Consider the following 21,095-nt stretch of genomic DNA (forward strand, 5'->3'; position numbering starts at 1 on the left):
ATGAAAATGTATCTATGAACTGGTTATTGGTCATTAACAGAGTGTTTATCATGCAAACTAGGTGGCTTCAAATAGACTGGCCAATTGAAATATGACTTATATATTACTTATTGAAATAACGCTGATGAACCAATTTGTCTAAGCTTATACTTATCCAAATAAAGCTGGTGTGATGTGATTTCTTTTACATGCATTTTGATCGTGATTAACTGTTTGTCTCTCTGTGTTGTTTGATGAGAGATTGAGAGCAAGAGACACTATATTCTGTATTCCCCTGCATGCCTTTTTTTTTAGCTCTACCTTTTAATTCAAAATATATCAATGTTATCCCTTTTTAGAATTAGTATTCCCTGTTTATAATATTAACATGTTTTAGCTGTGTTGCTCATCCCTTGCCATATTTATGCTTTTACTGCTTCTGCTCATAGCAAGCTGCTTGCTTGTATAAAGTGCTTTTGTGCCAATTCCTTAAAAAAAAGAATATTTCTACCTTGCTTTCGCAATGTTTTATCATGGTTGGCAGTTTATGTCCCAGCGTAGAAAGACATCAGGGCCATGCATGCATGTAGCCAAAGACAAACAATTCAATGCTTCTTTATATAAAGAATGAAATTCTTGAATATTTGAATGCCTATTTCTGTTATCTTTTCTTCTGGAAGGATCACACATTTACTTGACCTAACTATGACAAGGTACTCTGGTTCTCATGTTAGATCATTCATTTCACTCTCTTCTTTCTTGTTTAAGTATTTTGATCACATTTACTATGTAAGATTGAAGAATAAATGCTTCAAGATCTGTTGCTAAGAAGAAAGACAAGTTATTTGCTATGGCAACAATTTTGAAAGTTTTCATGTCTTAACTTCTATCTCATCTTATGCATGGTCATCAATCATCTTTTTATAAAGTACATGATCTTCAAGGTGGTTTTTTGTAGGATTAGAAGCATAATCTTAGTATTGTTTGTATTTTTCAACATGTATGACTACTTTTACTTACATGATGACTGATTTTATTTTCTTCAAATTGAGACAGAAGGAACCTTGACGAAAACACCGATTGAGACTACTTGAACTAGTTTTTCTAGTGAGCTGCTACTATTCACCTTTTTTAGACTCCAGCTTTTGTCACTCGGAGCTACAATACTATCCCTTTTTTTTCATAGACAACAATATTGATCCGACTCTACCAAGTCATTTTATTTCTCAGGAAACAAGTTTGAATCCTATTGTTTAATTAATTTTGACATTATGAAGGAAGTTGTAATCATTGCAGAACTTTTGGGGTGAAAAGTGTGACATTGAGGTAGAAATGACCTTGAGTTACAATAGACTGATGTCCTATAACTGACATCTTTATAAGCTGTAGGGACTGAATTAAACATATTTCTGAATCAAAAAGTTCAGTGGCTGTTAAAGAAGCTTGATATATATTTGATATATGTGATGCAAATTTTAACTGTCTACTTTATCTTGCATTTTAATGAAGCATCAATAGATTATGACTTTCTCATTGACTCTCAAAATTCATATTATTTACCAAAGTTATAAGTTTGTTTTCGATTTCTTGAGGGGATTATATAGATAATAATGTAGCCTTCTGTGGCATGGCAGCAACAAGACTTCTCTCGGCTTCAACACTGCTTTATACTCCAAACCTTCTAGATATACTTACACACAAACACACACTCACATGACCCTACCTTTGACCTTTGACCACTTCCCATCATACCCCCTGTTACCAAACCTGTGAACCCTTTACCCACTTGAAGAAGACGACCACTTTCCCCTTCCCAAACTGCCATCAACTGTAAGTCTGCATGTTGAATCTACTAGTTCAGCTCATATCATGGCCTCAATAGCTATGCCTAATGACGTCATCTTCCCATCCGTCCTAAATGCATGGCTGCAAAAATTTGCATGATTGTGGTCACTTCAGCAACTCCCCCTTTCTGAACTTTATTACACTTCATTATGATGATGTTATTAAATATACTAGAAATTTTCTTTTTTGTGTCTGATTAATACTTCACAAATCATGAGAAAACTAATTGTTTCCATCTATAATTGTTATGATCATAATAATTTGTCAGTAATCTTACTTCTTTTTAATAAATTATCGAATATTTAAATGTTATCATATAAGCCAGCAACATTGTACAATAACAAGATTCATTTTACCTGTATTCATTTTATATTTTATTTTCTGATTTTAAAGGGGAAGAAGTTCACCCTGATTTAAAAGTTGGTTTCAGTAGCAGACAAAATAGAGAAACAGGTCAGTAAACTTTTGAGCACAAAAACAATTAAAATAAGAAAGTTATGAATTTTTGAAGGTGCGATCTATCAAACACAAATTGGGCACTCGGTGACATATCTTGCGATGTCCCCTCCCGTTTGCCCTGTACTAAAAAACTTCAAAAATTCATATTTTCCCTTAACAAGTTTTCAATAATACATTCACCCTAAATATTATTAATACAAATCTGTTTCAATACAACCCTTGTATGAAACACATCTATTCCAGCATCAATAACAGAGAAAATGAATGTTTATTAAATTTTCTGCACAGAGCAAATTGGAGAGGAGCTCGGAAGATACCTGACAGTATTGCCAATTTGTGTTTTACTTATGACAACTTCTAAACTTTGTAACTTTCCTATTTTCAATCAGATACTGCTAAAACTTTCTTCTCATTGTTTCTCTAATTTTCCTGAATTTGATAAAACTAACTTAATTTCAGGGTGGACTTTCCCTTTAAGTATATAACATATTATATCTCTTAAACTTCTGACTCCCGTTAATCATCCATTAAGCTTGTAAAGATCTGGACATAAATTATTATTTTAATTTCTGCAAGAAATATTAATTGTCGGAGCATTTATCAATATTGTATTGTTTACATTATCATGGATAATTTCAAAACAAATTACCTTGAAAAAAATTATTCCATAGGGTGGGAAGAATTAAAATGAATGAACCAGTTATGAATATATGCAGCTTGCACATTATGCATTGGTGTACATGCAAAAGCTTTGCATCTCAAGTTGTTTTTTATTTGCAGATTACTTGTGAGACTCGTTTGACCCTGTTTGTGAAATGAACCATTCAATAGTTGGTCCAGATTTATTTGATTTTTGTTTTATGCATGATGATTAATTTTGTTTTGTCTCTTCTCTCACTCTCTCATTTCTCATCCATCCTAAAAATAAAAAAAAATCTGTTTTCCTTCTTTTTCTTTTCTATCTCCTCTAACTCATCCTTGTGTGTGTATGAATTGATATGAATGTGGGTATGCTATTTTATTGTATTTTTTTTACTGGCTGATTGGTATGAATGTGTGTGTATTTTTTTTTGTTTTTTATGTGTCTCTAATATACTATCATGAATTTTTTTCATCTTTTTTTCCAATCCCCACCCCCAATACAACATAAAATTTATGTTGGAAACCTTTTCTGTTTAATGACACCTTTGTTTCCTGTTTCCTGTCGTTTATGCAATTCTTGCTGATGTGGGTCATCTTGTTTTTGTTTGTGTGTATGTCCTTGATCTGGTGCTTGCTTTGCTTGCTTTTACTTCCACCTACCACTATTATTACCTTCACCATCTCTATTTCCATGGCAACTATGCTTCCACCATCATCATTCATCTTATTGTTCAACCTCTCGCCGGTTGATATGTATTATCAATCCCTCTTCCGCTATTTCATCTAAGTTCTTATCATCGTGCTATCATTTTTTATTCTCTATCCATCTTTCCTCCTCTGTATCATTTTCTCATCCCACTCACTCTCTCTCACTCTCTCTCTCTATCTCTCTTTCCTTCTTCTCTGACGTACCAAACCTTCTCCACATGTATCACCCTTTCATCCGATCTTGTCATTGTATCCATACGTCATCTTGCATTTGTTAAAACGGATGTCATATCACAACCCGTTCCTTTTCCTCTTCCTCTCCTTACCTTCATCCTTTTTCTTCTCTTCTCTCCATCCTTGTACCTTCACGTTACCAACGCAATCATAATCACACACACACACACACACACACACACACACATACATACACACATTTTGACACATCCTCACGCACGCCATATCCTCCCCCATCTCTGCCTCAATTTGCCTTAGCCGCTGAAGGGTACCATGATGGTGCTGTTTCCCCACCAGGCAATACAGATGCTCATCCCGAGTTCAAGTTCCCGTCTAAAGACTCTATCGGAAGCATCAGCGGAAGCAGCATCGCGGCTGAGGATGAGATCAAACTCAAACATAACCTCAGTGTCAAGATGAATGCAAAGAAGGTAGGTTCATTCATGGATGTTAGAACTTTAAAAGGAGATGATTTTAAAATGGGACTGCACTACTTGTAGCTACTTGCACCCTCTATATAGCCAACAATGCCTAAGCGGTACCCGTTGATCCCCCCATGGTCCCCTTTTTTAAAATGTTAAATGAGAGCTGATATGATGAGATAACCACCTACCAGTGACCATGCAGGGAGATCTAATCCCACCTGGCCAAACTAGTGCAGATAGGCTTTAAGCAATCAGTCAAGTTGTTTTGGTCTAGTAGATATTTCATCGGACTGTTAATGACATGTTTTGCTGTTCAGGTCTTGCTGCGGCACTAATGTCCTTTGGCAAGACATTAAACTACATTTGCCTCTCTCCACCCAAGTGTAGTAAATGGGTACCTGGTAGGAATTCATTCATTGAGTGCCTAAGGACATTATAGTAGTACTTTGTAAGTGCCTTGCATTAAGATGATTTCTGACCAAATTTAAAATTACTGTACAATTACTGTTCACATTAGCATGCAAACTTGTTGAATGTAAAGCATTAAAATATAAGAAGTATAATATCTATGAAATCTGACTTTTCTTTGAAGCTTGTTTTGCAAGGAGAGCTATTATCACAAGAAGATGAAGCAGCAGTAGTAGCCCAGTATCGTTACACCGGAGCTACAACCAACATCCATGCTTGCCTCTCAAGACTCGTCAACTATGCACAACCTGTCAAATTCCAGGGATTCGATGTAGCTGAAGGTACATTGTACATGTTGGGCTAAAAATATAGTTTAGAACAGAAATGAAGGTTCATTTATTACAACATATCTATAGATCGGCAAGTAAAACCTTGATCGTTTCGTTTCAAATATGTAAGAGTAAGAAAACATGAGAAAAAAACTATTTTTTGCCAACATGGTTGGTTATGTATGTTTTGATGTAAATTTCCAAACAGCTTTTCATATTTTGCACTTGGAACTACCATTCTTTTTAACCACACATGTATGAAATCATTCATACCTAAATCTAAAAAGGATAAGTGGGATTGGATCTTACCATTACAGCCAAGCATTACCAATCATATATGCTGTGTTATTGTTTGTAGGTCACATAATATGTTTTGTATTAATAACTATGATAGATTTAAGAGAATGCCTATCTTTCATCCATTTTGAACATAAATATTAAAAGACAGTTCCCTATATATTTTCTCTTCCATTCATATCTGTCTTTAGAGAGAAATCTTCACTTCAACATGTCATCATTCAATGAGTCGGTGGGCTTAGGATATATCAAGACACAGTGTATTGAATTTGTCAAGTATCCTTCCAAATATTCAGTGCAGATATATGTATGATGATGATGTATATTTGTAACATCTGCATAAATTATTTTGTATTTTTTATTGAATTATACGTTTTCTTTAACAGTAACGTCATACATAATGGGAAATTATGTGCTAGATATCAATTATTTCTTTCTCAGCATAATAATTAACCACTATCATTATAAACAGTATGTTGTTGGATAAATACAAGTAAAAAATATTTTGCCATTGATCAGTCAAGTAAGGAGAAAGTTGCCAAAATGTCAGAGTTATTGTATGTAAGTTCAATAAAAAATTGTATAGATGTAACAGAATTTTAAAAGACATACTTATAAAATCACAATTGAATAAGACTGGTTTGCCAATGCTTAGAAAATATTATCACAGATATATTCCACAGGATATTCATGTTAACTTTATTGAGGTTGGTAGCTAGTATTTGTAGTACAAATGCACAGACAAAATGAATGAAGTTGTAAATTATGCTTCTTAAAGCCTATCTGCACTAGACTGAACAGGAGGGATTAGACCTCTCTGCATGGTCACTGGCAGGTGGTTATCTCATCAAATCAGGGTACCGCTTAGGCATTGTTTGCGATATAAAGGGCTACAAGTAGCGCAGTCCCGCTTTAAGACAAGGATGCAAAACAAGATTTTAAGGCTGCGACGGGTAGTCGAATGCTCGAGTACCCGCACGGTTGACAACTACTCGGGTACGATTTCTCGTACCCGAATATTCGGCCGCAAAAAAAAAATCAAAAAAATCAAAAAATCAAAAAAAAATTAAAAAATCCAAAAAATTTAAAAAAAAATCAACAAAAAAAATCCAAAAAATTATAAAAAAACATGGCGTCCGAATATTCCAGTATTCGCTTGTGAGCCTGGGAGTGTACTCGGGTACCTCATTACACTGTTGTGCACAGCCTTACAAGATTTCAGTAAGATATGACTTGTGGTTTTGGAAGCATCGATATGATGTCTGAAAATGTCTTATATTTTGAGATTGTGGTTCCTTAATGGCGTGAACCTTCAGTTACAATAAACGTCAAATGAGTAGGATCTACCCTCAAGGAAGAAGGTATGACTCAAGCAACTACATGCCGCAGATCTTCTGGAATGCTGGATGTCAGATGGTTGCACTCAATTTCCAGTCACCTGACATTGGCATGCAGCTCAACCAGGGAAAGTTTGAATACAATGGGGGCTGCGGGTGAGTAGAGGGGTGTGAGAGGTTGATGGAGGGGGAGGCGGCGGCGGTGGGGGGGGGGGGGGATGTGGTTGTTTGGGAAGGGGATGGGGAGTTGATGAAGTGGGTGTAGGGGGGAAGTGGATGTGAGGGTAGATAAGTGGGTGTGGGTGCAGGTGTGGTGATGATCGGTGTGGGTGACATTTTTTTTTAATCATATGATTTAAAAATCTAGACTTTCAGGTCGGGGACTATGGAGATGTTCAGATATATACCTATTATAGAATATGAAAGACAGATGAGAGGAGACTAAAGAGCAAAAGACTAAAAATGAAATTTGAGGATTAGGAGGAAAATAAAGGGATATTAGAAGTAGAAATTGTCCGTAATGATAATATATAATTATTCTAGGAACTATTTTGTGGCTCCCATGCACTGACTCATGTTTCAATTTATGATTTCCTCATGACAGGTATTTACTCAAGCCAGATTTCATGAGGAGACCGGACAGGACATTTGATCCCTTCTCAGAGTCCCCTGTGGATGGTGTGATTGCAGCAACGTGCTCAGTGCAGGTTAGGCAACCACTCTCTTCTCCCTCATAAGTCATTGTCATCAATGAAGCAATAGAAGGTGTCATGTTACATATGAGGATTACACAGTGGTTGATTTATTACCAATAGGAGTTATCAGAATGTTTGCAGTATCTTTTATTGCTAGATTCATGACTGACAGTTGACGTTCTTGTAGGATTAGTAAAGGAAGTAATAAAAAATCTAATAAAAAGCATGTAAATGATGCTGGCCAAAATAGGTACTGTATTAAACAGCCTGTCCTGTGATAGCTTATGATTTAAATAAGCAATTAACCTGATTGTCGAACGGCCAACATCCTAGTCGGAAATCACAAAATTAGATGATCTACTCTCAATTCTTTCGAAAATGTTACTGTTTGAATGGGTAAAATATTGTCAGAAATTAATGTTCAGGAGTCCCATTTTGAATTTTATTCTTTGTTTCACTGATATATATTGGCAAAAAATAAAAATAATTAAAAATTTAAAAAATAACAACCACATACATGTCTCCATCGTTTTCTTTTAACAGAGAAATCATTGCCTTTTCTTTTTTTTTGTCCTAACAATAATGCACAACACTGAAATTCTTTGGGGGAATTTTCATCCATTGCATTAGATTGTGCATAAATAATCCAATAAAACATTTTGTTGGGGTCCAATCATTGTTTTTACACAATGATTACTTCTGATATTTCATTGGAATCATGAAAAATTTAATTATATCATCTTTTTTTTCTTTCGATGTAGGTGAAATGATAATTTTTTTTCCAACTTATTTTTCAGGCATGTTGGTGACATTTCTAATATATGCTCATATTTCATTCCTTTCATGCAGGTGATATCAGGACAGTTCTTGTCAGACAAGAAAGTGGGCACGTATGTTGAAGTTGATATGTATGGTCTTCCTACGGACACAATAAGGAGAGAACACAGGACAAGGACGGTCCCTAATAACGGACTCAATCCTGTCTACAATGAAGAACCCTTTGTCTTTAGAAAAGTAAGTCTTCGCAGTTAATTAAGCAATCTAATGATGGTATTGTGGGGGCCATTTTTAAAAATATTTTTTTAAAGCTTAATATTTCTTGCAGGTGTGATGTCTTTGTATTATTTGTTGTTTTGTATTCATGTATATGTTTGTAATTTTTGTTGTACCATTTGCAGTGCCCCCAAGTATGACATTGTTTTATTCACTGATGGGGTTACCCTGGGTAAATAGATAAATAAATAAATAAATGAATAAATATCAAAATGTTCAATCAATGTACTGATTGGATTGGTTATGTGAGGATTACAAATAATGCAAGTGATTTGGGGAAATATTTATTACTTGAATAAAAAGTTGTGTATGAAATTGAGGAATTTATGCAGATGGAATGAATGATTACCGGTAAACAATTGACTCAGTTATCGCATGTTTGATGAGGAAGTTAGACACTTCAGTGGTATGTTGATGAATTAATGATAGTTACATTAACCTGATGATCAACTTATGGTGTGGCTATGCCTTCATGCTTGAATAAGAATATGACCTTTTTAGCATATGCTCGTTAGAAAAATGAAATGATTATGTTTTGTTATCTAAATATATTACTCATTGCGGATATAGTATCAAAAATAATATCGCAAGTGACATTCGTTTGTCTCGCAGTGTATGGTCAACAAGGGATCAAAAGATCATGGCGTTTCGTGCGCCGCTGCAACAATTTGTCAGGTGATAAAATATATTGTAAGCAAGCGTATTTTGTTTGTTTTTTCTGTCAGGTTGTACTACCAGATCTTGCTGTATTGAGGATAGCGGTGTATGAGGAAGGAGGTAAACTAATAGGACAGAGAATCTTGCCATTGGATGGATTACAAGCAGGTAAGATCTTAACCCACTGACTGCTGACTTCTCTCATTGTGATAGCCTTAAAGGTACTATGTCCCTTTTGCAGCCAACCTCAAATGCTGTAGAACTTTGCAGGAATTATGAATATGTCATGTATGTCCTATCTGTGAAATTTAAACGTTAGCAGTGTCCTCATATTCAAATTATGCAAGGAAACCCATTTACTTGCTAGACTTCACTGTCAGACACTATTGAGTGACTGACTGGCTTTTTTCTTCTTTGGTAATAACATACATGAAAAGAGTTGTAAAGGGTACATGAGCATTTGTCTACATCAATAACCCACTTCTTGTGATGGCCAAGATTAAACTGATTGAATCTTTGCGCAGCATAAAACGTATGACCATTCTGTACAATTGTCTGAAAATCAAGACTATTACTTTTGGGCTCTATAGCCCTAAAGTCGATTTGACAACTAATAGTCGTTATTTTCCCACTTGAAGACGTTTTCAAGCCCCACCTTTTTTAGGGAAGTTCTAAATTAGTATTATCTTTCAAATGCAGTTGGAATTTAACTTTTTAATTTTTTTGGCCTGCAAATGGGACATAGTACCTTTAAAGGGATCCTGATACGAAGTTTGTTTTAATATTAGGAGAAAAATGAGAAGAACAGATCAGTGAAAATTTGGAAAAAATCAGACAATAAATATGAAAGTTATGGATTTGTTATAGTCATTCAGATAAGTTGTGAATTGTGAGGGGATGACATCACAACATTCTGACCGCATTGCCAATTTGTCTCATAGATTCCATGATTTTCATGATTTTGACAGATTCATAACGTTCTTATTTGTTGTCTGATTGTTCTCAAACTTTTCTGCTTCTATTAAAACCAATTTAATCAGGGTAGAATTTCCCTGCAACACACAGACCACCAGGTTCCTCGGGTCAAGGGGTTAACAGATACACATCAAAATACTCAATGCTACAAGTCATGATGCTATGTCTCATTCATTCAATTCTCGCTACCCTAAATAGGTACGAAAATCTCGAAATTCGCGAGACGAGGTAATTTTCACTCTCTCGGGTCGTCACTACAACTTCCGGTATAGAGTCCCATCCTGCTGGCGCTAGCGCCTGTGTTCGCTGTGCAGAGTTTTCACGCACGCTAAAATCGATGCCAATCAGTGTAATTTGTACAGATTATAATATGCAATGGAAAGCTTCGGGCAGAATTAGTGACTTTAGCACAAAAGGCTGTTAAACTCTACCGTGAAAGAGAGGGTTGTGATCACGAACGCCTGCACAGGAAGCTGTAATGTCGAAAAGCTATCCCATAATGCAATGCGCGTTTTCAGGATTTTCCCCGGATCTCGGCAGAATCGCTATTTGGGGTAGCGAGAATTCATTTGGGTGGTGGAGGAGGACAGATTGAGATGATGAAACTAGCATCTAATCACCAATTATTGTTTCCTTATATATTTTCAATATTTAGGGCTCATATTCATAAAGCCTAAATAAGCTAGTTGTCAACTAATTATGTAGGCTTTAGTACATAGTTGGAAACTAGCCTTAGTGAGATAATATAAATATGGGCCTTAATGTCTATATAAATGTCCTGGATAAGTTGTCATTATACTGTTCACAATAAAACCATAATACCTTAAATATTCCTTGCCATTGACTATTTTTTACTACATATCTATTTGCTTTTCATGGGAGGCATTCAGGATGAATCTTGTTATCTTTGACAATTGCTCCTCTCATCTCATGCTCTTCTCACCTAAGAAGTGTATTCATAATAGCATGCAGTTAAACCCGTTAGCAACTGGAGATTTTGTAAAAATGGCCTATTACTCACTAAATGTTGCAATATTGCTCTCATTTTGACATTGTTCTGAACAATATGAAACATGCGCTAGTTTTCTATGCAGAATCCTACTGTAGACATCGTAAGGATTACGTATAACATTATCTTGGTAGACCCCATAGAGCAGATACTACAGCGCGTTCAGTGAGTAAAAGGAGGGGCGGTTTAGTTACTACAGGGTTAAGCATCAACAAATCTTTTAAGCTTTGTAGCTGGCAAGTGCTTGTTTGCATTTTCTCCTGACTATTCCTCACGGTGTTTTATTCAATGTTACAGGTTATAGACATATATCACTGAGAACAGAAGGTAACTTCCCCTTATCACTGCCTACTGTCTTCTGCTGTATTCAACTCAAAACATATGTACCAGATGGCTTAACACGTAAGTACCATTCTTAATATATAACTCTAATCTGTATTTAAAGGGACTTGGTAACATTGTTCAGATGAGAGAAAATGGTGCTAATGCAGTGACTTCAATGCTAGATGTACAAATAAAGATAATCTGAAAGTTTGAGTAAAAACAGACCATTATTAATGATAAAAATTGGTAAGATCTGATTTGATCGATTCCTTAATTCTCCCAACTTTATTATTAAAATGTAATTACTTTTTAGGTGAATGCAGATTGTCACAAAGCAACGAATTGGCTCTATATACCATTCCAGTGTTGAAAGATTTTTAAAAGCCTGTCTTTTGTCTTATTATCATGGAAAAACGGTTGGGAAAATTCAAAAATGGTTGGGAGAATTTACTGTTAGAAGGTGTCGCACCGTGACGCCTTCTAAGAAAACCATTAAAAACCTTTGTGGTTTGAGAATTTTTTTCAGGATTTTTTGCATGTTAGTGGGTTAGTACAGTATGCAGTTTTTTCATTAACCTTCAATAATGTTACAGAGTCACTTTAAACAATGAATACTTGTATATTACTTGCTATTTCTTAGTGTTTGTTGGATTGAATTGATAAGATCATTGGAAGTATGTTAGACAAGATACCTACACATTTGTTTTATCATTGAACAATCAGATCTTTTTGAAAGCCGAGAACATTATGATGTGGCAGAAATGATGTGCACGAAACAAAAAGAAATTGCCACATGCCATGATTCAATATAGCACGTGGGTCAAAATGGAAATATGTGTTACAACTTTAAATGGATTTGCCGCCATTTAATTTTCTTTCTTTCATTCTCTTCTTTCAATATACAGAGTTTGTAGATGCTCTATCAGATCCTCAGTTGTATCTATCACAGGCAGAGAAAAGAGCTAAGCAGCTCATATGCATGGGCATTGAAGAGGTAAGTTCTTTGTTTGAAACATCTCAGCTTGCTTGTTTTCCTCTGAAGTCTTATAAAATGGTGTTGGATAAGATTTTATTCAGGTTTAGACTTGATGCGCATGTAGTCAAGTTTGAAGTAGATACATATTGAGAATGTTAGGCTTTCTGGGAGAAGTATCAATGGTTGTAAATGATTTATTGGCTTGCTCCCAGTACCGTAAATAAAGATTGTGTGCTTCATCTTGTAAACAAAAAACAAGTCAGAAAAAATCTTTGAACCAGAGGGATTTGAACCTGCCATCTACAGCTTGCCAGGCGGCGATTCTTCAAATCCAGCTGGTTTCAATATTATTTCTGACTTGTTTTCAATTACAAGATCCAGCACACAATCTTTATTCACTGGGTAAAGCCATACATTCTTTACAACGATAGATACAAATTATTTTGAGTGAAATTTAAAAAGTTGAGATATAGTCAAATAGAGTTAAATGGTGAATTTATGGAATTCTGCTAGTACTCTTTATCAAATTTTGAAGTTTTATGTTGGAAGGGATATAAATTAATGAATTAATTTTCTTTTCCAACTAAACCTAGAATGAGATTAGTGAGGTACCCACAGTGAATAACAAGAAGAGACCAACGGTACGACATCCGACAACCCCTACCAACACAGCACCAAACATTGGTGGATTCTCACCGGGTGGACCTACTCATAACCAGAGTAAGAACTTCATCACTAGGTGTCAAGATGGCAAAGACAAACAAAAAGGTTTGTGGTCTTATCATACAGGTGTCTTGATAAGATTAACAATCATGAGATACTTATCTTCACAATATCTGAGGCCTGTCCTCATCAGCCCGCAGTTGCAATAAGCGGGATATTTGGTCAAGAAAATATCCCGAGAAATCTTGGTCTTGTTTCCAAAATATCTGGCTGATTTGCACCGGTCCGAGCTAGTTTGTGATGAGCGTATCGGTCTGGTAAAGACGCAATTTTTAAGCTTCGGGATAATATCCAGAGTCTGAAATTAGCAGGTTATTTGGCAAACTCAAGGTGATGAAGACAGGCCTATGCACCATTATAATTGGGTATTGTGTAAGGTGGTTTGACGTTGGCTCTGGAAATATGCTCAGGATTTTATATTGACGTAGAGCTTAGAATGCATTTTGGCTTTAGGTCAGGTTTAGGGTTAGTTTTAGGGAGCAAGGTTAAAGTTATGACTTTGGTTAGTGAAATTAATTCACCACACAACGAGTGTCGCTTGAGCATGTGTTCTAATTTTTCTTCCTATTTACTAATTCAGCTTGCACGTGATATCAATAACCATTATGCTTACGTACAATAGAAAGCAAACAGAATCAAGACACCAAACATAGTGTGCTGAACAACTTCTACCATAGAATCGGAACAACTGCGACAGATGAGCAATGAAGCATTTGTAGCAGTCAGTATCTATGAATAATTGAGTGTTCAAATTTCTAATGTGTTTTGTAGGATTTCAGCCCATAACAGCAGACAGCCTAAGGAAAGAAAGAGCATATCAGAAACTGCTGAAGAAACAACAAAAAGAGCAAGATTCATTGAACAAGAGACATTCCAAAGTAAGTTTTCATGCTTAGGGTACAGCAATTAGGTGATATAGATCTGAAATGTTCATCTGAAATGTTCAACTGAATGATACATAAAAATTATGCTTGTTTGTTTGTTTGTTTATTTAGCCAAAGGCTGTTCTTCAGCATGACCGTGCATATATAAAAGCAATCACAATTTTACAAAGAAACATACATTATAGATTAACATTGTTTACATACAAAGTTAAATAAAACATACACATAGGTATATACATGTAGGTTAGAGGGCGAGAAATACAAGCTCTAATTTAGAAAAAGAAAAGGAACAGAAAAAATGCTCTCTCTGTATGTTGGTAGTTCAGTTATTATGTGTTTGGAAATAAAGAATGGTAAGGATGGTAGCGAATAGAACCATTGCAGTCAAATTATCTAAAGGCAGCCTCAATGAGTAACACTATGAGTAGTCTGTATACTACACTGTACCACTGTATTTCATCTGGTTTAGTTTGATAAATGCCTCTAGTTGTTTCTCTGTATACAGGAGGCTTATTACATTTTAATTTTTTTTGTTTGTATTCTTGGAAGTGAGGGCCAAATTACAGAAGACACACTTCTCAACAGTTAACAAGATGGAGGCTTGTAACATTTGAATTGTTTTTTGTTTGTATTCTTGTAGGAGAGGGCCACATTACAGAAGACACACTACTCAACGGTCAACAAGATGGAGGCTTGTCATGATAGAGAGAAACTCACCAGAGAAAAGAGTCTAGAAAAGGCCATCAAGAAGAAAGGGTGAGTCCCCTCCTCACATCTATATCCAACTCTAGTATGAGGTTTAACATTCTATGAAAAAATTATTAATGCGTAATCTTGGGCCACTTCTTAGATCTTTGCAAACTACCCCCAACTAAAAGTACATGAAGCAATTTAATTGTTTATCAATTTGTGTGTGCAGGGAAAGCAAAAATTCCCATGTTTGTTTTTAAGTAATATTGATCCAAGTAGAAAGACAATTTAGCCACAAAATTGTGATGTAATAATCATGACCCACATTCTTAAAACAAACTATTAGTATCACTGTCATGGTAATAAAATGTCAGATGTCAGAGAAACTATTATAATGTCGCAAAAATAAGCATAATGCACTTATTCCTGGTTACATTTTTACTATTTATACTGGCATTTAAGATCGCTGAAGATATATATATATATATATATATATATATATATATATATTAGAATCGGATTGCTTATTACCGGTGAAGAATCTCAACTTCGTATTTTTCTTTCTACTATTTTGTTAGCTATTTTCTGTACATGCTTTATGTGTTTCCTATATTGTACATGTTGTATATATCTTGTATACCCTGCCAGTGACACAATTGTGTATTGTATACTACATCGTGTCATGCACCTGGGTTCAAATGTTTATACTTCTTTGTTTATTACGCTGAATAAAGATGATACATATACATGAAGCAGATTAGTTGTCTATCAATTCATGTGTGCAGATTATTTATTTTGTTTGTTTGTATTTTGGTTGTTTGTTTACAGTGATGTGTAAATAATGTAATAGCCTTTTTTATTTGTACATGTCACTGGCAGACTAGCTTCATTCATTCTCTTTCATGTCACAATTGTATCTGTGTGTCAATTGATCATGACATATTGGATGAACAAAAATAACAAAAATAATAGATTTATCCACAATACTACTTGCCTTATAACAGATTTGTGAGGAATATTATGTATATCTGTTTCCCCATTCACTGTACACTATATTATTTTGATCTTGATACAGGGAAAGCAACTGCTCAGATCTGAAGATAGAAACTGAGTGCCATGTACAATCATTAGTCAATGAACACAAGGCAAGGGTAAGATTCACAAGTACTTAGTTTTTGTCTCGCCTGCGTAGCAAAAAGCGAGACATAGGTGCCGCTTTTCCGGTGACGGCGGCGGCGACGGTGATGGCGGCGGCGACGGCGACGGCGGTGGCGGCGTCAACATCAAAAACTTAACCTAAGGTTAAGTTTTTGAAATTTTGATATAATTTTAAAAGTATAAGTTCTTAGTCAATGAAACTTTGACTATAGGGTAATCAAGTATCCCCAATCATGTGAGTAGAATTTCAGATCACAAAGTCAAGGTCAAAGGTCATTTCAGGTCAACAGACTTGGACTATGTTGTAGCATCATCATCGAAAACTTAACCTAAGGTTAAGTTTTTGAATTTTTGATATAATTTTGAAAGTATAAGTTCTTAGTCAATGAAACTTGGACTATAGGGTTATCAAGTTGCCCCAATTATGTGAGTAGAATTTCAGGTCACTAAGTTAAGGTCAAAGGTCATTTAAGGTCAACAAACTTAGACTTTGTTGTGGCATCAACATCAAGATTTTCAAAATGCTTCTTCTTCGTTATTTTTCAACCGATTTTGATTCTGATTGTTTCATATGATAGAGCTAGGAAAGGGATTTATAATTTGTACACAGAATCGTGAAATTCATTATCTATGCTAATTTATGCAAATTTATTCGAAATCACAAAAAAGTCTTCTTCTCCTTCATTTCTCGACCGATTTTGATTTGGTTTGCTTTATATCGTACAGCTAACTTTGGTACACTAAACTTCTACACAGAATTTTGAAATTGTTCTCCATTAATTAATTATGGTAATTTATGCAAATTTATTCCAAAAATAACTAAAATTGCTTCTTTTCCCTCATTTCTTGACCGATTTTGATTTGGTTTGCCTTATCTGGTAGAGCTTAATTTGGCACACTATTTTTTAATTTTTTGACCAGTTCAAAAGTGTACTACATAAAATTTACGATATTTGTTGTTGCGAGATGCGGATGAGCGCTACGTCATTGACGTTCTGGTTTATCATATTGTATTGCGTTATGCAGGCGAGACCGCCGAGAGCGTTTCCCTTGTTCAACTAATCATTTTGTTTTCTTTTTGTTTGTCTTAATAAGACACCAAACAATTAAATATTAATCGATTAATATTAATTCTACAGAAGACCATACAATATATGGGTATGAGTGTTAAGGAGGTGGTATACTGCTTTCTCAAATGTACTGTTACTGGTACACTGATTCTATCTGGCTAGTGGTCGTATTGGAAAATACCATCCCATATTCTAACCATATCATTTTAATGGCAGGTGTATATGAGCATGCTATATAAGTTTATAACCTGTAGTATAAATTAAGAATGCTAATTCTCTTATGACCTTATTTAAAGCAGGACTGCACTACTGGTAGCTTCTTCCGCCCTCTATATAGCCAACAATGCCTAAGCGGTACCTGTTGATCCCCCATTATCCCCTTTTTCTTATGTTAATTGAGAGCTGATGTGATGAGATAACCACCCGCAAGTAACAAGGAAGGGAGGTCTAATCCCTTCTGGCCAAACTAGTGCATATAGGATTTAAGATTATTATTATTCATATATTCTGGTACAGGTAAGAGACGTAGTATCGGACCAGAGCAAGGAGTTTGCTGAGATGGTGAATCGTCAGCAAGCAGAGGAGAGGAGTTTGAAAGATAACCACATCCAGCAGAGATGTGACCTTCTCAAGAAACTCATGCTCAGTACTCAAGAGGAACAATTACAGCTCCTAGCGGCTAGAAATGACAGGTAAGAAACTTATTCCTATTCCATCTTGGTTAATCCTATGGCTCGTTTATTTCCCTTCACCAATTGTTTGTCGTTTGTTTGGCTCCAGAATGTGATTTCTGATGCATCCCTATTCCGTTTTGGTTAATCTTGTGGCTCGTTTGCAAATTTTATGGAGAAAAAATATTTCCATCCCATCACCAATTGTTCCTTGTTTGTCTGGGGATTAGTAAAGCAGGGTAGGGGTGCACAAGCTCCAGAATGTGACTCCTGATGCATCCCTGTTCCGAACCCATATTAGAAAAATGATTAAAACATAGAACATTGTAAAACCATCACCAGATATCAGTCCTTTATTAGGAAGAATGGCTACCTGGGCCCCGTTCCATAAAACTTACCAATGATGGTAACTTTGGTGGATACATTGATTCTATTGGCTGTTGAGTGATGTTGCCATGGTATTTGATATTAAAGGCAATATCACCATCAGTTGCAAGTATTATGCAATGGGGTCCCATCAGTGTTACATTCTCTAATACTGCATTGTTTTCTGGGCGTTGCACCCGTACCACATTTCCTGCACATTTTTTGAAATATTGTGACAGAAAATATTTTGTTGTCTATCAATTAGCTTTCTTTCTTTCACCATGGTGCACTCAAATAGTTTTGAATTCCTTCTAAATGTTTATAGTTATTATTATTTCTTTTCCTCTGCAGAGAAATGAAGGAGCTCAAGTCAAATCAAGCCAAGGATTCCATGGAATCAACCAAAAGTGTTAGCCATGACAAAAGTATCAAGAACAAAGCAGAGAGAGACAGGTGAGAAAAAGTCAATTCTCTTCGTAAAATAGAAAAGTATGATCATTTAATGACACTTCTTATAACTTATGCCTCCTTTTATATTTTATTCTTTTTCGATAATACAAATTTATGTGCATATGGTGATATATATTTTTCTCATATTTGTTTTGTGTTGCAGGAGAGTAAGGGAGCTTCAAAGTAATAACACAAAGAAATTCTTGGAAGAGAGGAAAAGGGTATGTATTAATATGAATGAACATAATTTCATGTTTTGGTTTGACGTATTTCTCAACAGTGTTTATAAGTTTTGTGAATATGACAGAAATATTATTTTTTACAGACTGTAAAATGTTCATGTGCTATATATATATATGAGTTGAGGTTTTTTTATCCAAACGTTCAAATACAGTAATATAACAATAATAAATGTATGTTTAACAAATATCTTGAATGAATGATAGGGACCAGAAAAAGAAGAAAAAGAAATGATTAATTAACCTAAGGGATTAATGAGAAACCTTTAGAGAGTTCTGTTTTATCAAGGAATTCAAACACTCATCAGATGCTATACATAAATGTATGTTTTTGATTTGCAATCTTGAAGGGTTGGACGGTATGACTTTAATCTTCTTGATTATTAGCTGTGATGACAGATATGTTTTTATCCACCGCTTCCAAAAAGTTATCAATGAGTAATTCTTCTTGAATGAGGTTTAATATTACATATGTTTTAAACATCATTTGGAATAGGTTGTGTGTATTTTAACAGTTTGGATCCTATTTTAATTCTTTCCTTTCTATTTAAAGCGCATAGAGACATGCTATCCTATAATGTGTTATGCGCTATAAAAGAACTGAGTATTATTATTATTAATATTGATGAATCTTTTGTTTTTGTAACCACCAGCTGAAAATGAAACAAGACAAAGAGAAAGAGGAAGTACAACAGGAACATAGCAAACAAATGGAGAAACTACGCAAAGAAATTGACAAGGTAGAAAACAATACCCCGAACTTGATGGAAACAGTCAAACTTACTTCTTCTTTTTTTTTTGTCTTGCATGACCTCTGTCATATTTTAAATGTATTGCATGAAAAAGCATTTTGTAGTATGTAGTGTTAAACTCTGACAGAGTGTTATATGTCTTTCATAAGGTCAGGTGATTAAGCAGTTATCGATTGAAAATTAAGAAAGATCACTACGTTTAATTCCTGTGGAGAAGTTTTCATTTACTCTAGAAGGTTAGATATATTTGTTCCCTCACACTTACAAGAAGTAAGAAATCTTACAAATGTATATGGAAATCCTTAAGTTGATGAACAATGTGTTACTCCATATCAAGGGTTGAGTGACACAAAAACGTAACTCCATATGTTGCCAAAATGAGTATTTGATATCAAAATGTTCAGAAAAATGTGGGCTTCCCAGGAAACACAAAGACTTAACTCCGACTTAACTCCTCCCAACACCCCATTGAAGTCAATGGCTAGTGAAACATAGACTGAACTCTTTAATAAACCACTTTTTCTCAAAATGCCCAAAATGGAGTTATGTCTTTGTATCACTGACCCCTCGATATGAAGTTTTCTTACAAATTTAGTAGTTTCAGAGAAGTTTTAAATGTGAATGTGTTCATAAGTATTGTTCTATGTTCCTGAAGACCTTGATGAATCCATTATGTTCTCTCTCCCCCTCTCTCTCTCTCTTTATTCCTTGTGTGCCTATAGATGGTTGAAGCCGAGAAGGTAGTGTTAGATGGAGCAGCTAATAAGGTCCACCTTGCTGCAAGACCTGACTCCTCTACAGTCTGACCTCTGACCTCATATCTGCTTCAGATCACGTGTTCTCTGCAGGAGTGTGAGTGAGTGTGTGACCGTTGCTATGGAGGATACCATCACACAGAGAGAGAGAGAGAGAGAGAGAGAGAGAGAAGATAAAAAGGTAGAAGAAAGAAGAGGAAAAGAAAAGAGAAAGAGAGAGAGGGGAGAGGTGACAAAGAAGAAAGATAGAGGGAGGTAGAGAGAGGGAGAGAGAGCAAAGACGCAGGCATGGAAGCATGCAGTTGCCTCGTTCACTGTCCACACTGGTTAGGGACTTCGAGCTGTTAGGAGTTCCACATGATTATCATTGTCAATGCACATGGATTATGTCCTAATCAAGAGATACTTCATTTCTAAGAAAAATAAAAAAATCCTGTTACAATCCTGCCCCAGGTTTTAAGAAGTCTATTTCTTCTGTGTTTTATGGAAATAAAATCCTAAAGTGCTTTCATTACCCATGTCATGGGGGGTAAATATAGGGAACATACCATCTAGATGTCCCAATCTCTGTGAACAGTTTGACAGCTATTAAACCCTAGGCCAATGAAAAAGCTAAACTTTGAAATACAACTTTCTAAAATATGAAAAATATATAATAGGACAGATGAACATGAGTACCGAAATGCAGATATGATTGATCGATTCCCATGCCATAAAGAAAAAGGGCATACTTCTCTTCCCTTTCTGATTTCTCTATAGAGTGGCAGGCAGGGCTATGTGTTCATTGAAATATCCCATATGGTGGTGGTGGTTATTTTACCTGACTGCTAAGAGTAAGCAACCAGACGGCTTAAGGTCCTCTCCAAAATTCCTGTACCCATGTGCATAGACAATGATTACACTCTGTGTAGGTCTGATCAGACTTAGGCATTGGTTCTCCTTCAGCAAGATCAGGTATGTTGGACCACCAGATCGGTCTGAAGAT

At 35.4% G+C, this 21,095-nt stretch overlaps 1 protein-coding gene across 4 annotated transcripts in view; it reads left to right on the top strand.

Annotated features, from left to right (window-relative positions):
* LOC587412 (1-phosphatidylinositol 4,5-bisphosphate phosphodiesterase beta-4) overlaps positions 1–20,277 on the top strand; it is a 93,675-nt gene extending 73,398 nt beyond the window's left edge. For 2 of the 4 annotated variants that reach the window (XM_030998806.1, XM_011678827.2), the window contains 19 exons: positions 2,218–2,277; positions 4,135–4,298; positions 4,885–5,041; positions 5,518–5,602; positions 6,643–6,819; positions 7,268–7,370; positions 8,208–8,372; positions 9,137–9,236; positions 11,350–11,454; positions 12,282–12,370; positions 12,946–13,120; positions 13,847–13,953; positions 14,600–14,715; positions 15,725–15,800; positions 17,394–17,569; positions 18,266–18,367; positions 18,528–18,585; positions 19,257–19,343; positions 20,078–20,277. In XM_030998806.1, the coding sequence (XP_030854666.1) occupies positions 2,218–2,277; positions 4,135–4,298; positions 4,885–5,041; positions 5,518–5,602; positions 6,643–6,819; positions 7,268–7,370; positions 8,208–8,372; positions 9,137–9,236; positions 11,350–11,454; positions 12,282–12,370; positions 12,946–13,120; positions 13,847–13,953; positions 14,600–14,715; positions 15,725–15,800; positions 17,394–17,569; positions 18,266–18,367; positions 18,528–18,585; positions 19,257–19,343; positions 20,078–20,161 (2,186 nt within the window). In that variant the 3' untranslated portion in view covers positions 20,162–20,277. The remainder of the gene's footprint in view (positions 1–2,217; positions 2,278–4,134; positions 4,299–4,884; positions 5,042–5,517; positions 5,603–6,642; positions 6,820–7,267; positions 7,371–8,207; positions 8,373–9,136; positions 9,237–11,349; positions 11,455–12,281; positions 12,371–12,945; positions 13,121–13,846; positions 13,954–14,599; positions 14,716–15,724; positions 15,801–17,393; positions 17,570–18,265; positions 18,368–18,527; positions 18,586–19,256; positions 19,344–20,077) is intronic. The other 2 variants (XM_030998807.1, XM_787140.5) reach the window with 1 other exon arrangement.
* Positions 20,278–21,095: the final 818 nt, after the last annotated feature.

Source organism: Strongylocentrotus purpuratus, unplaced genomic scaffold (assembly GCF_000002235.5).
Source record: "Strongylocentrotus purpuratus isolate Spur 01 unplaced genomic scaffold, Spur_5.0 spur5_scaffold_5, whole genome shotgun sequence".
In the NCBI taxonomy this organism is placed as follows: domain Eukaryota; kingdom Metazoa; phylum Echinodermata; class Echinoidea; order Camarodonta; family Strongylocentrotidae; genus Strongylocentrotus; species Strongylocentrotus purpuratus.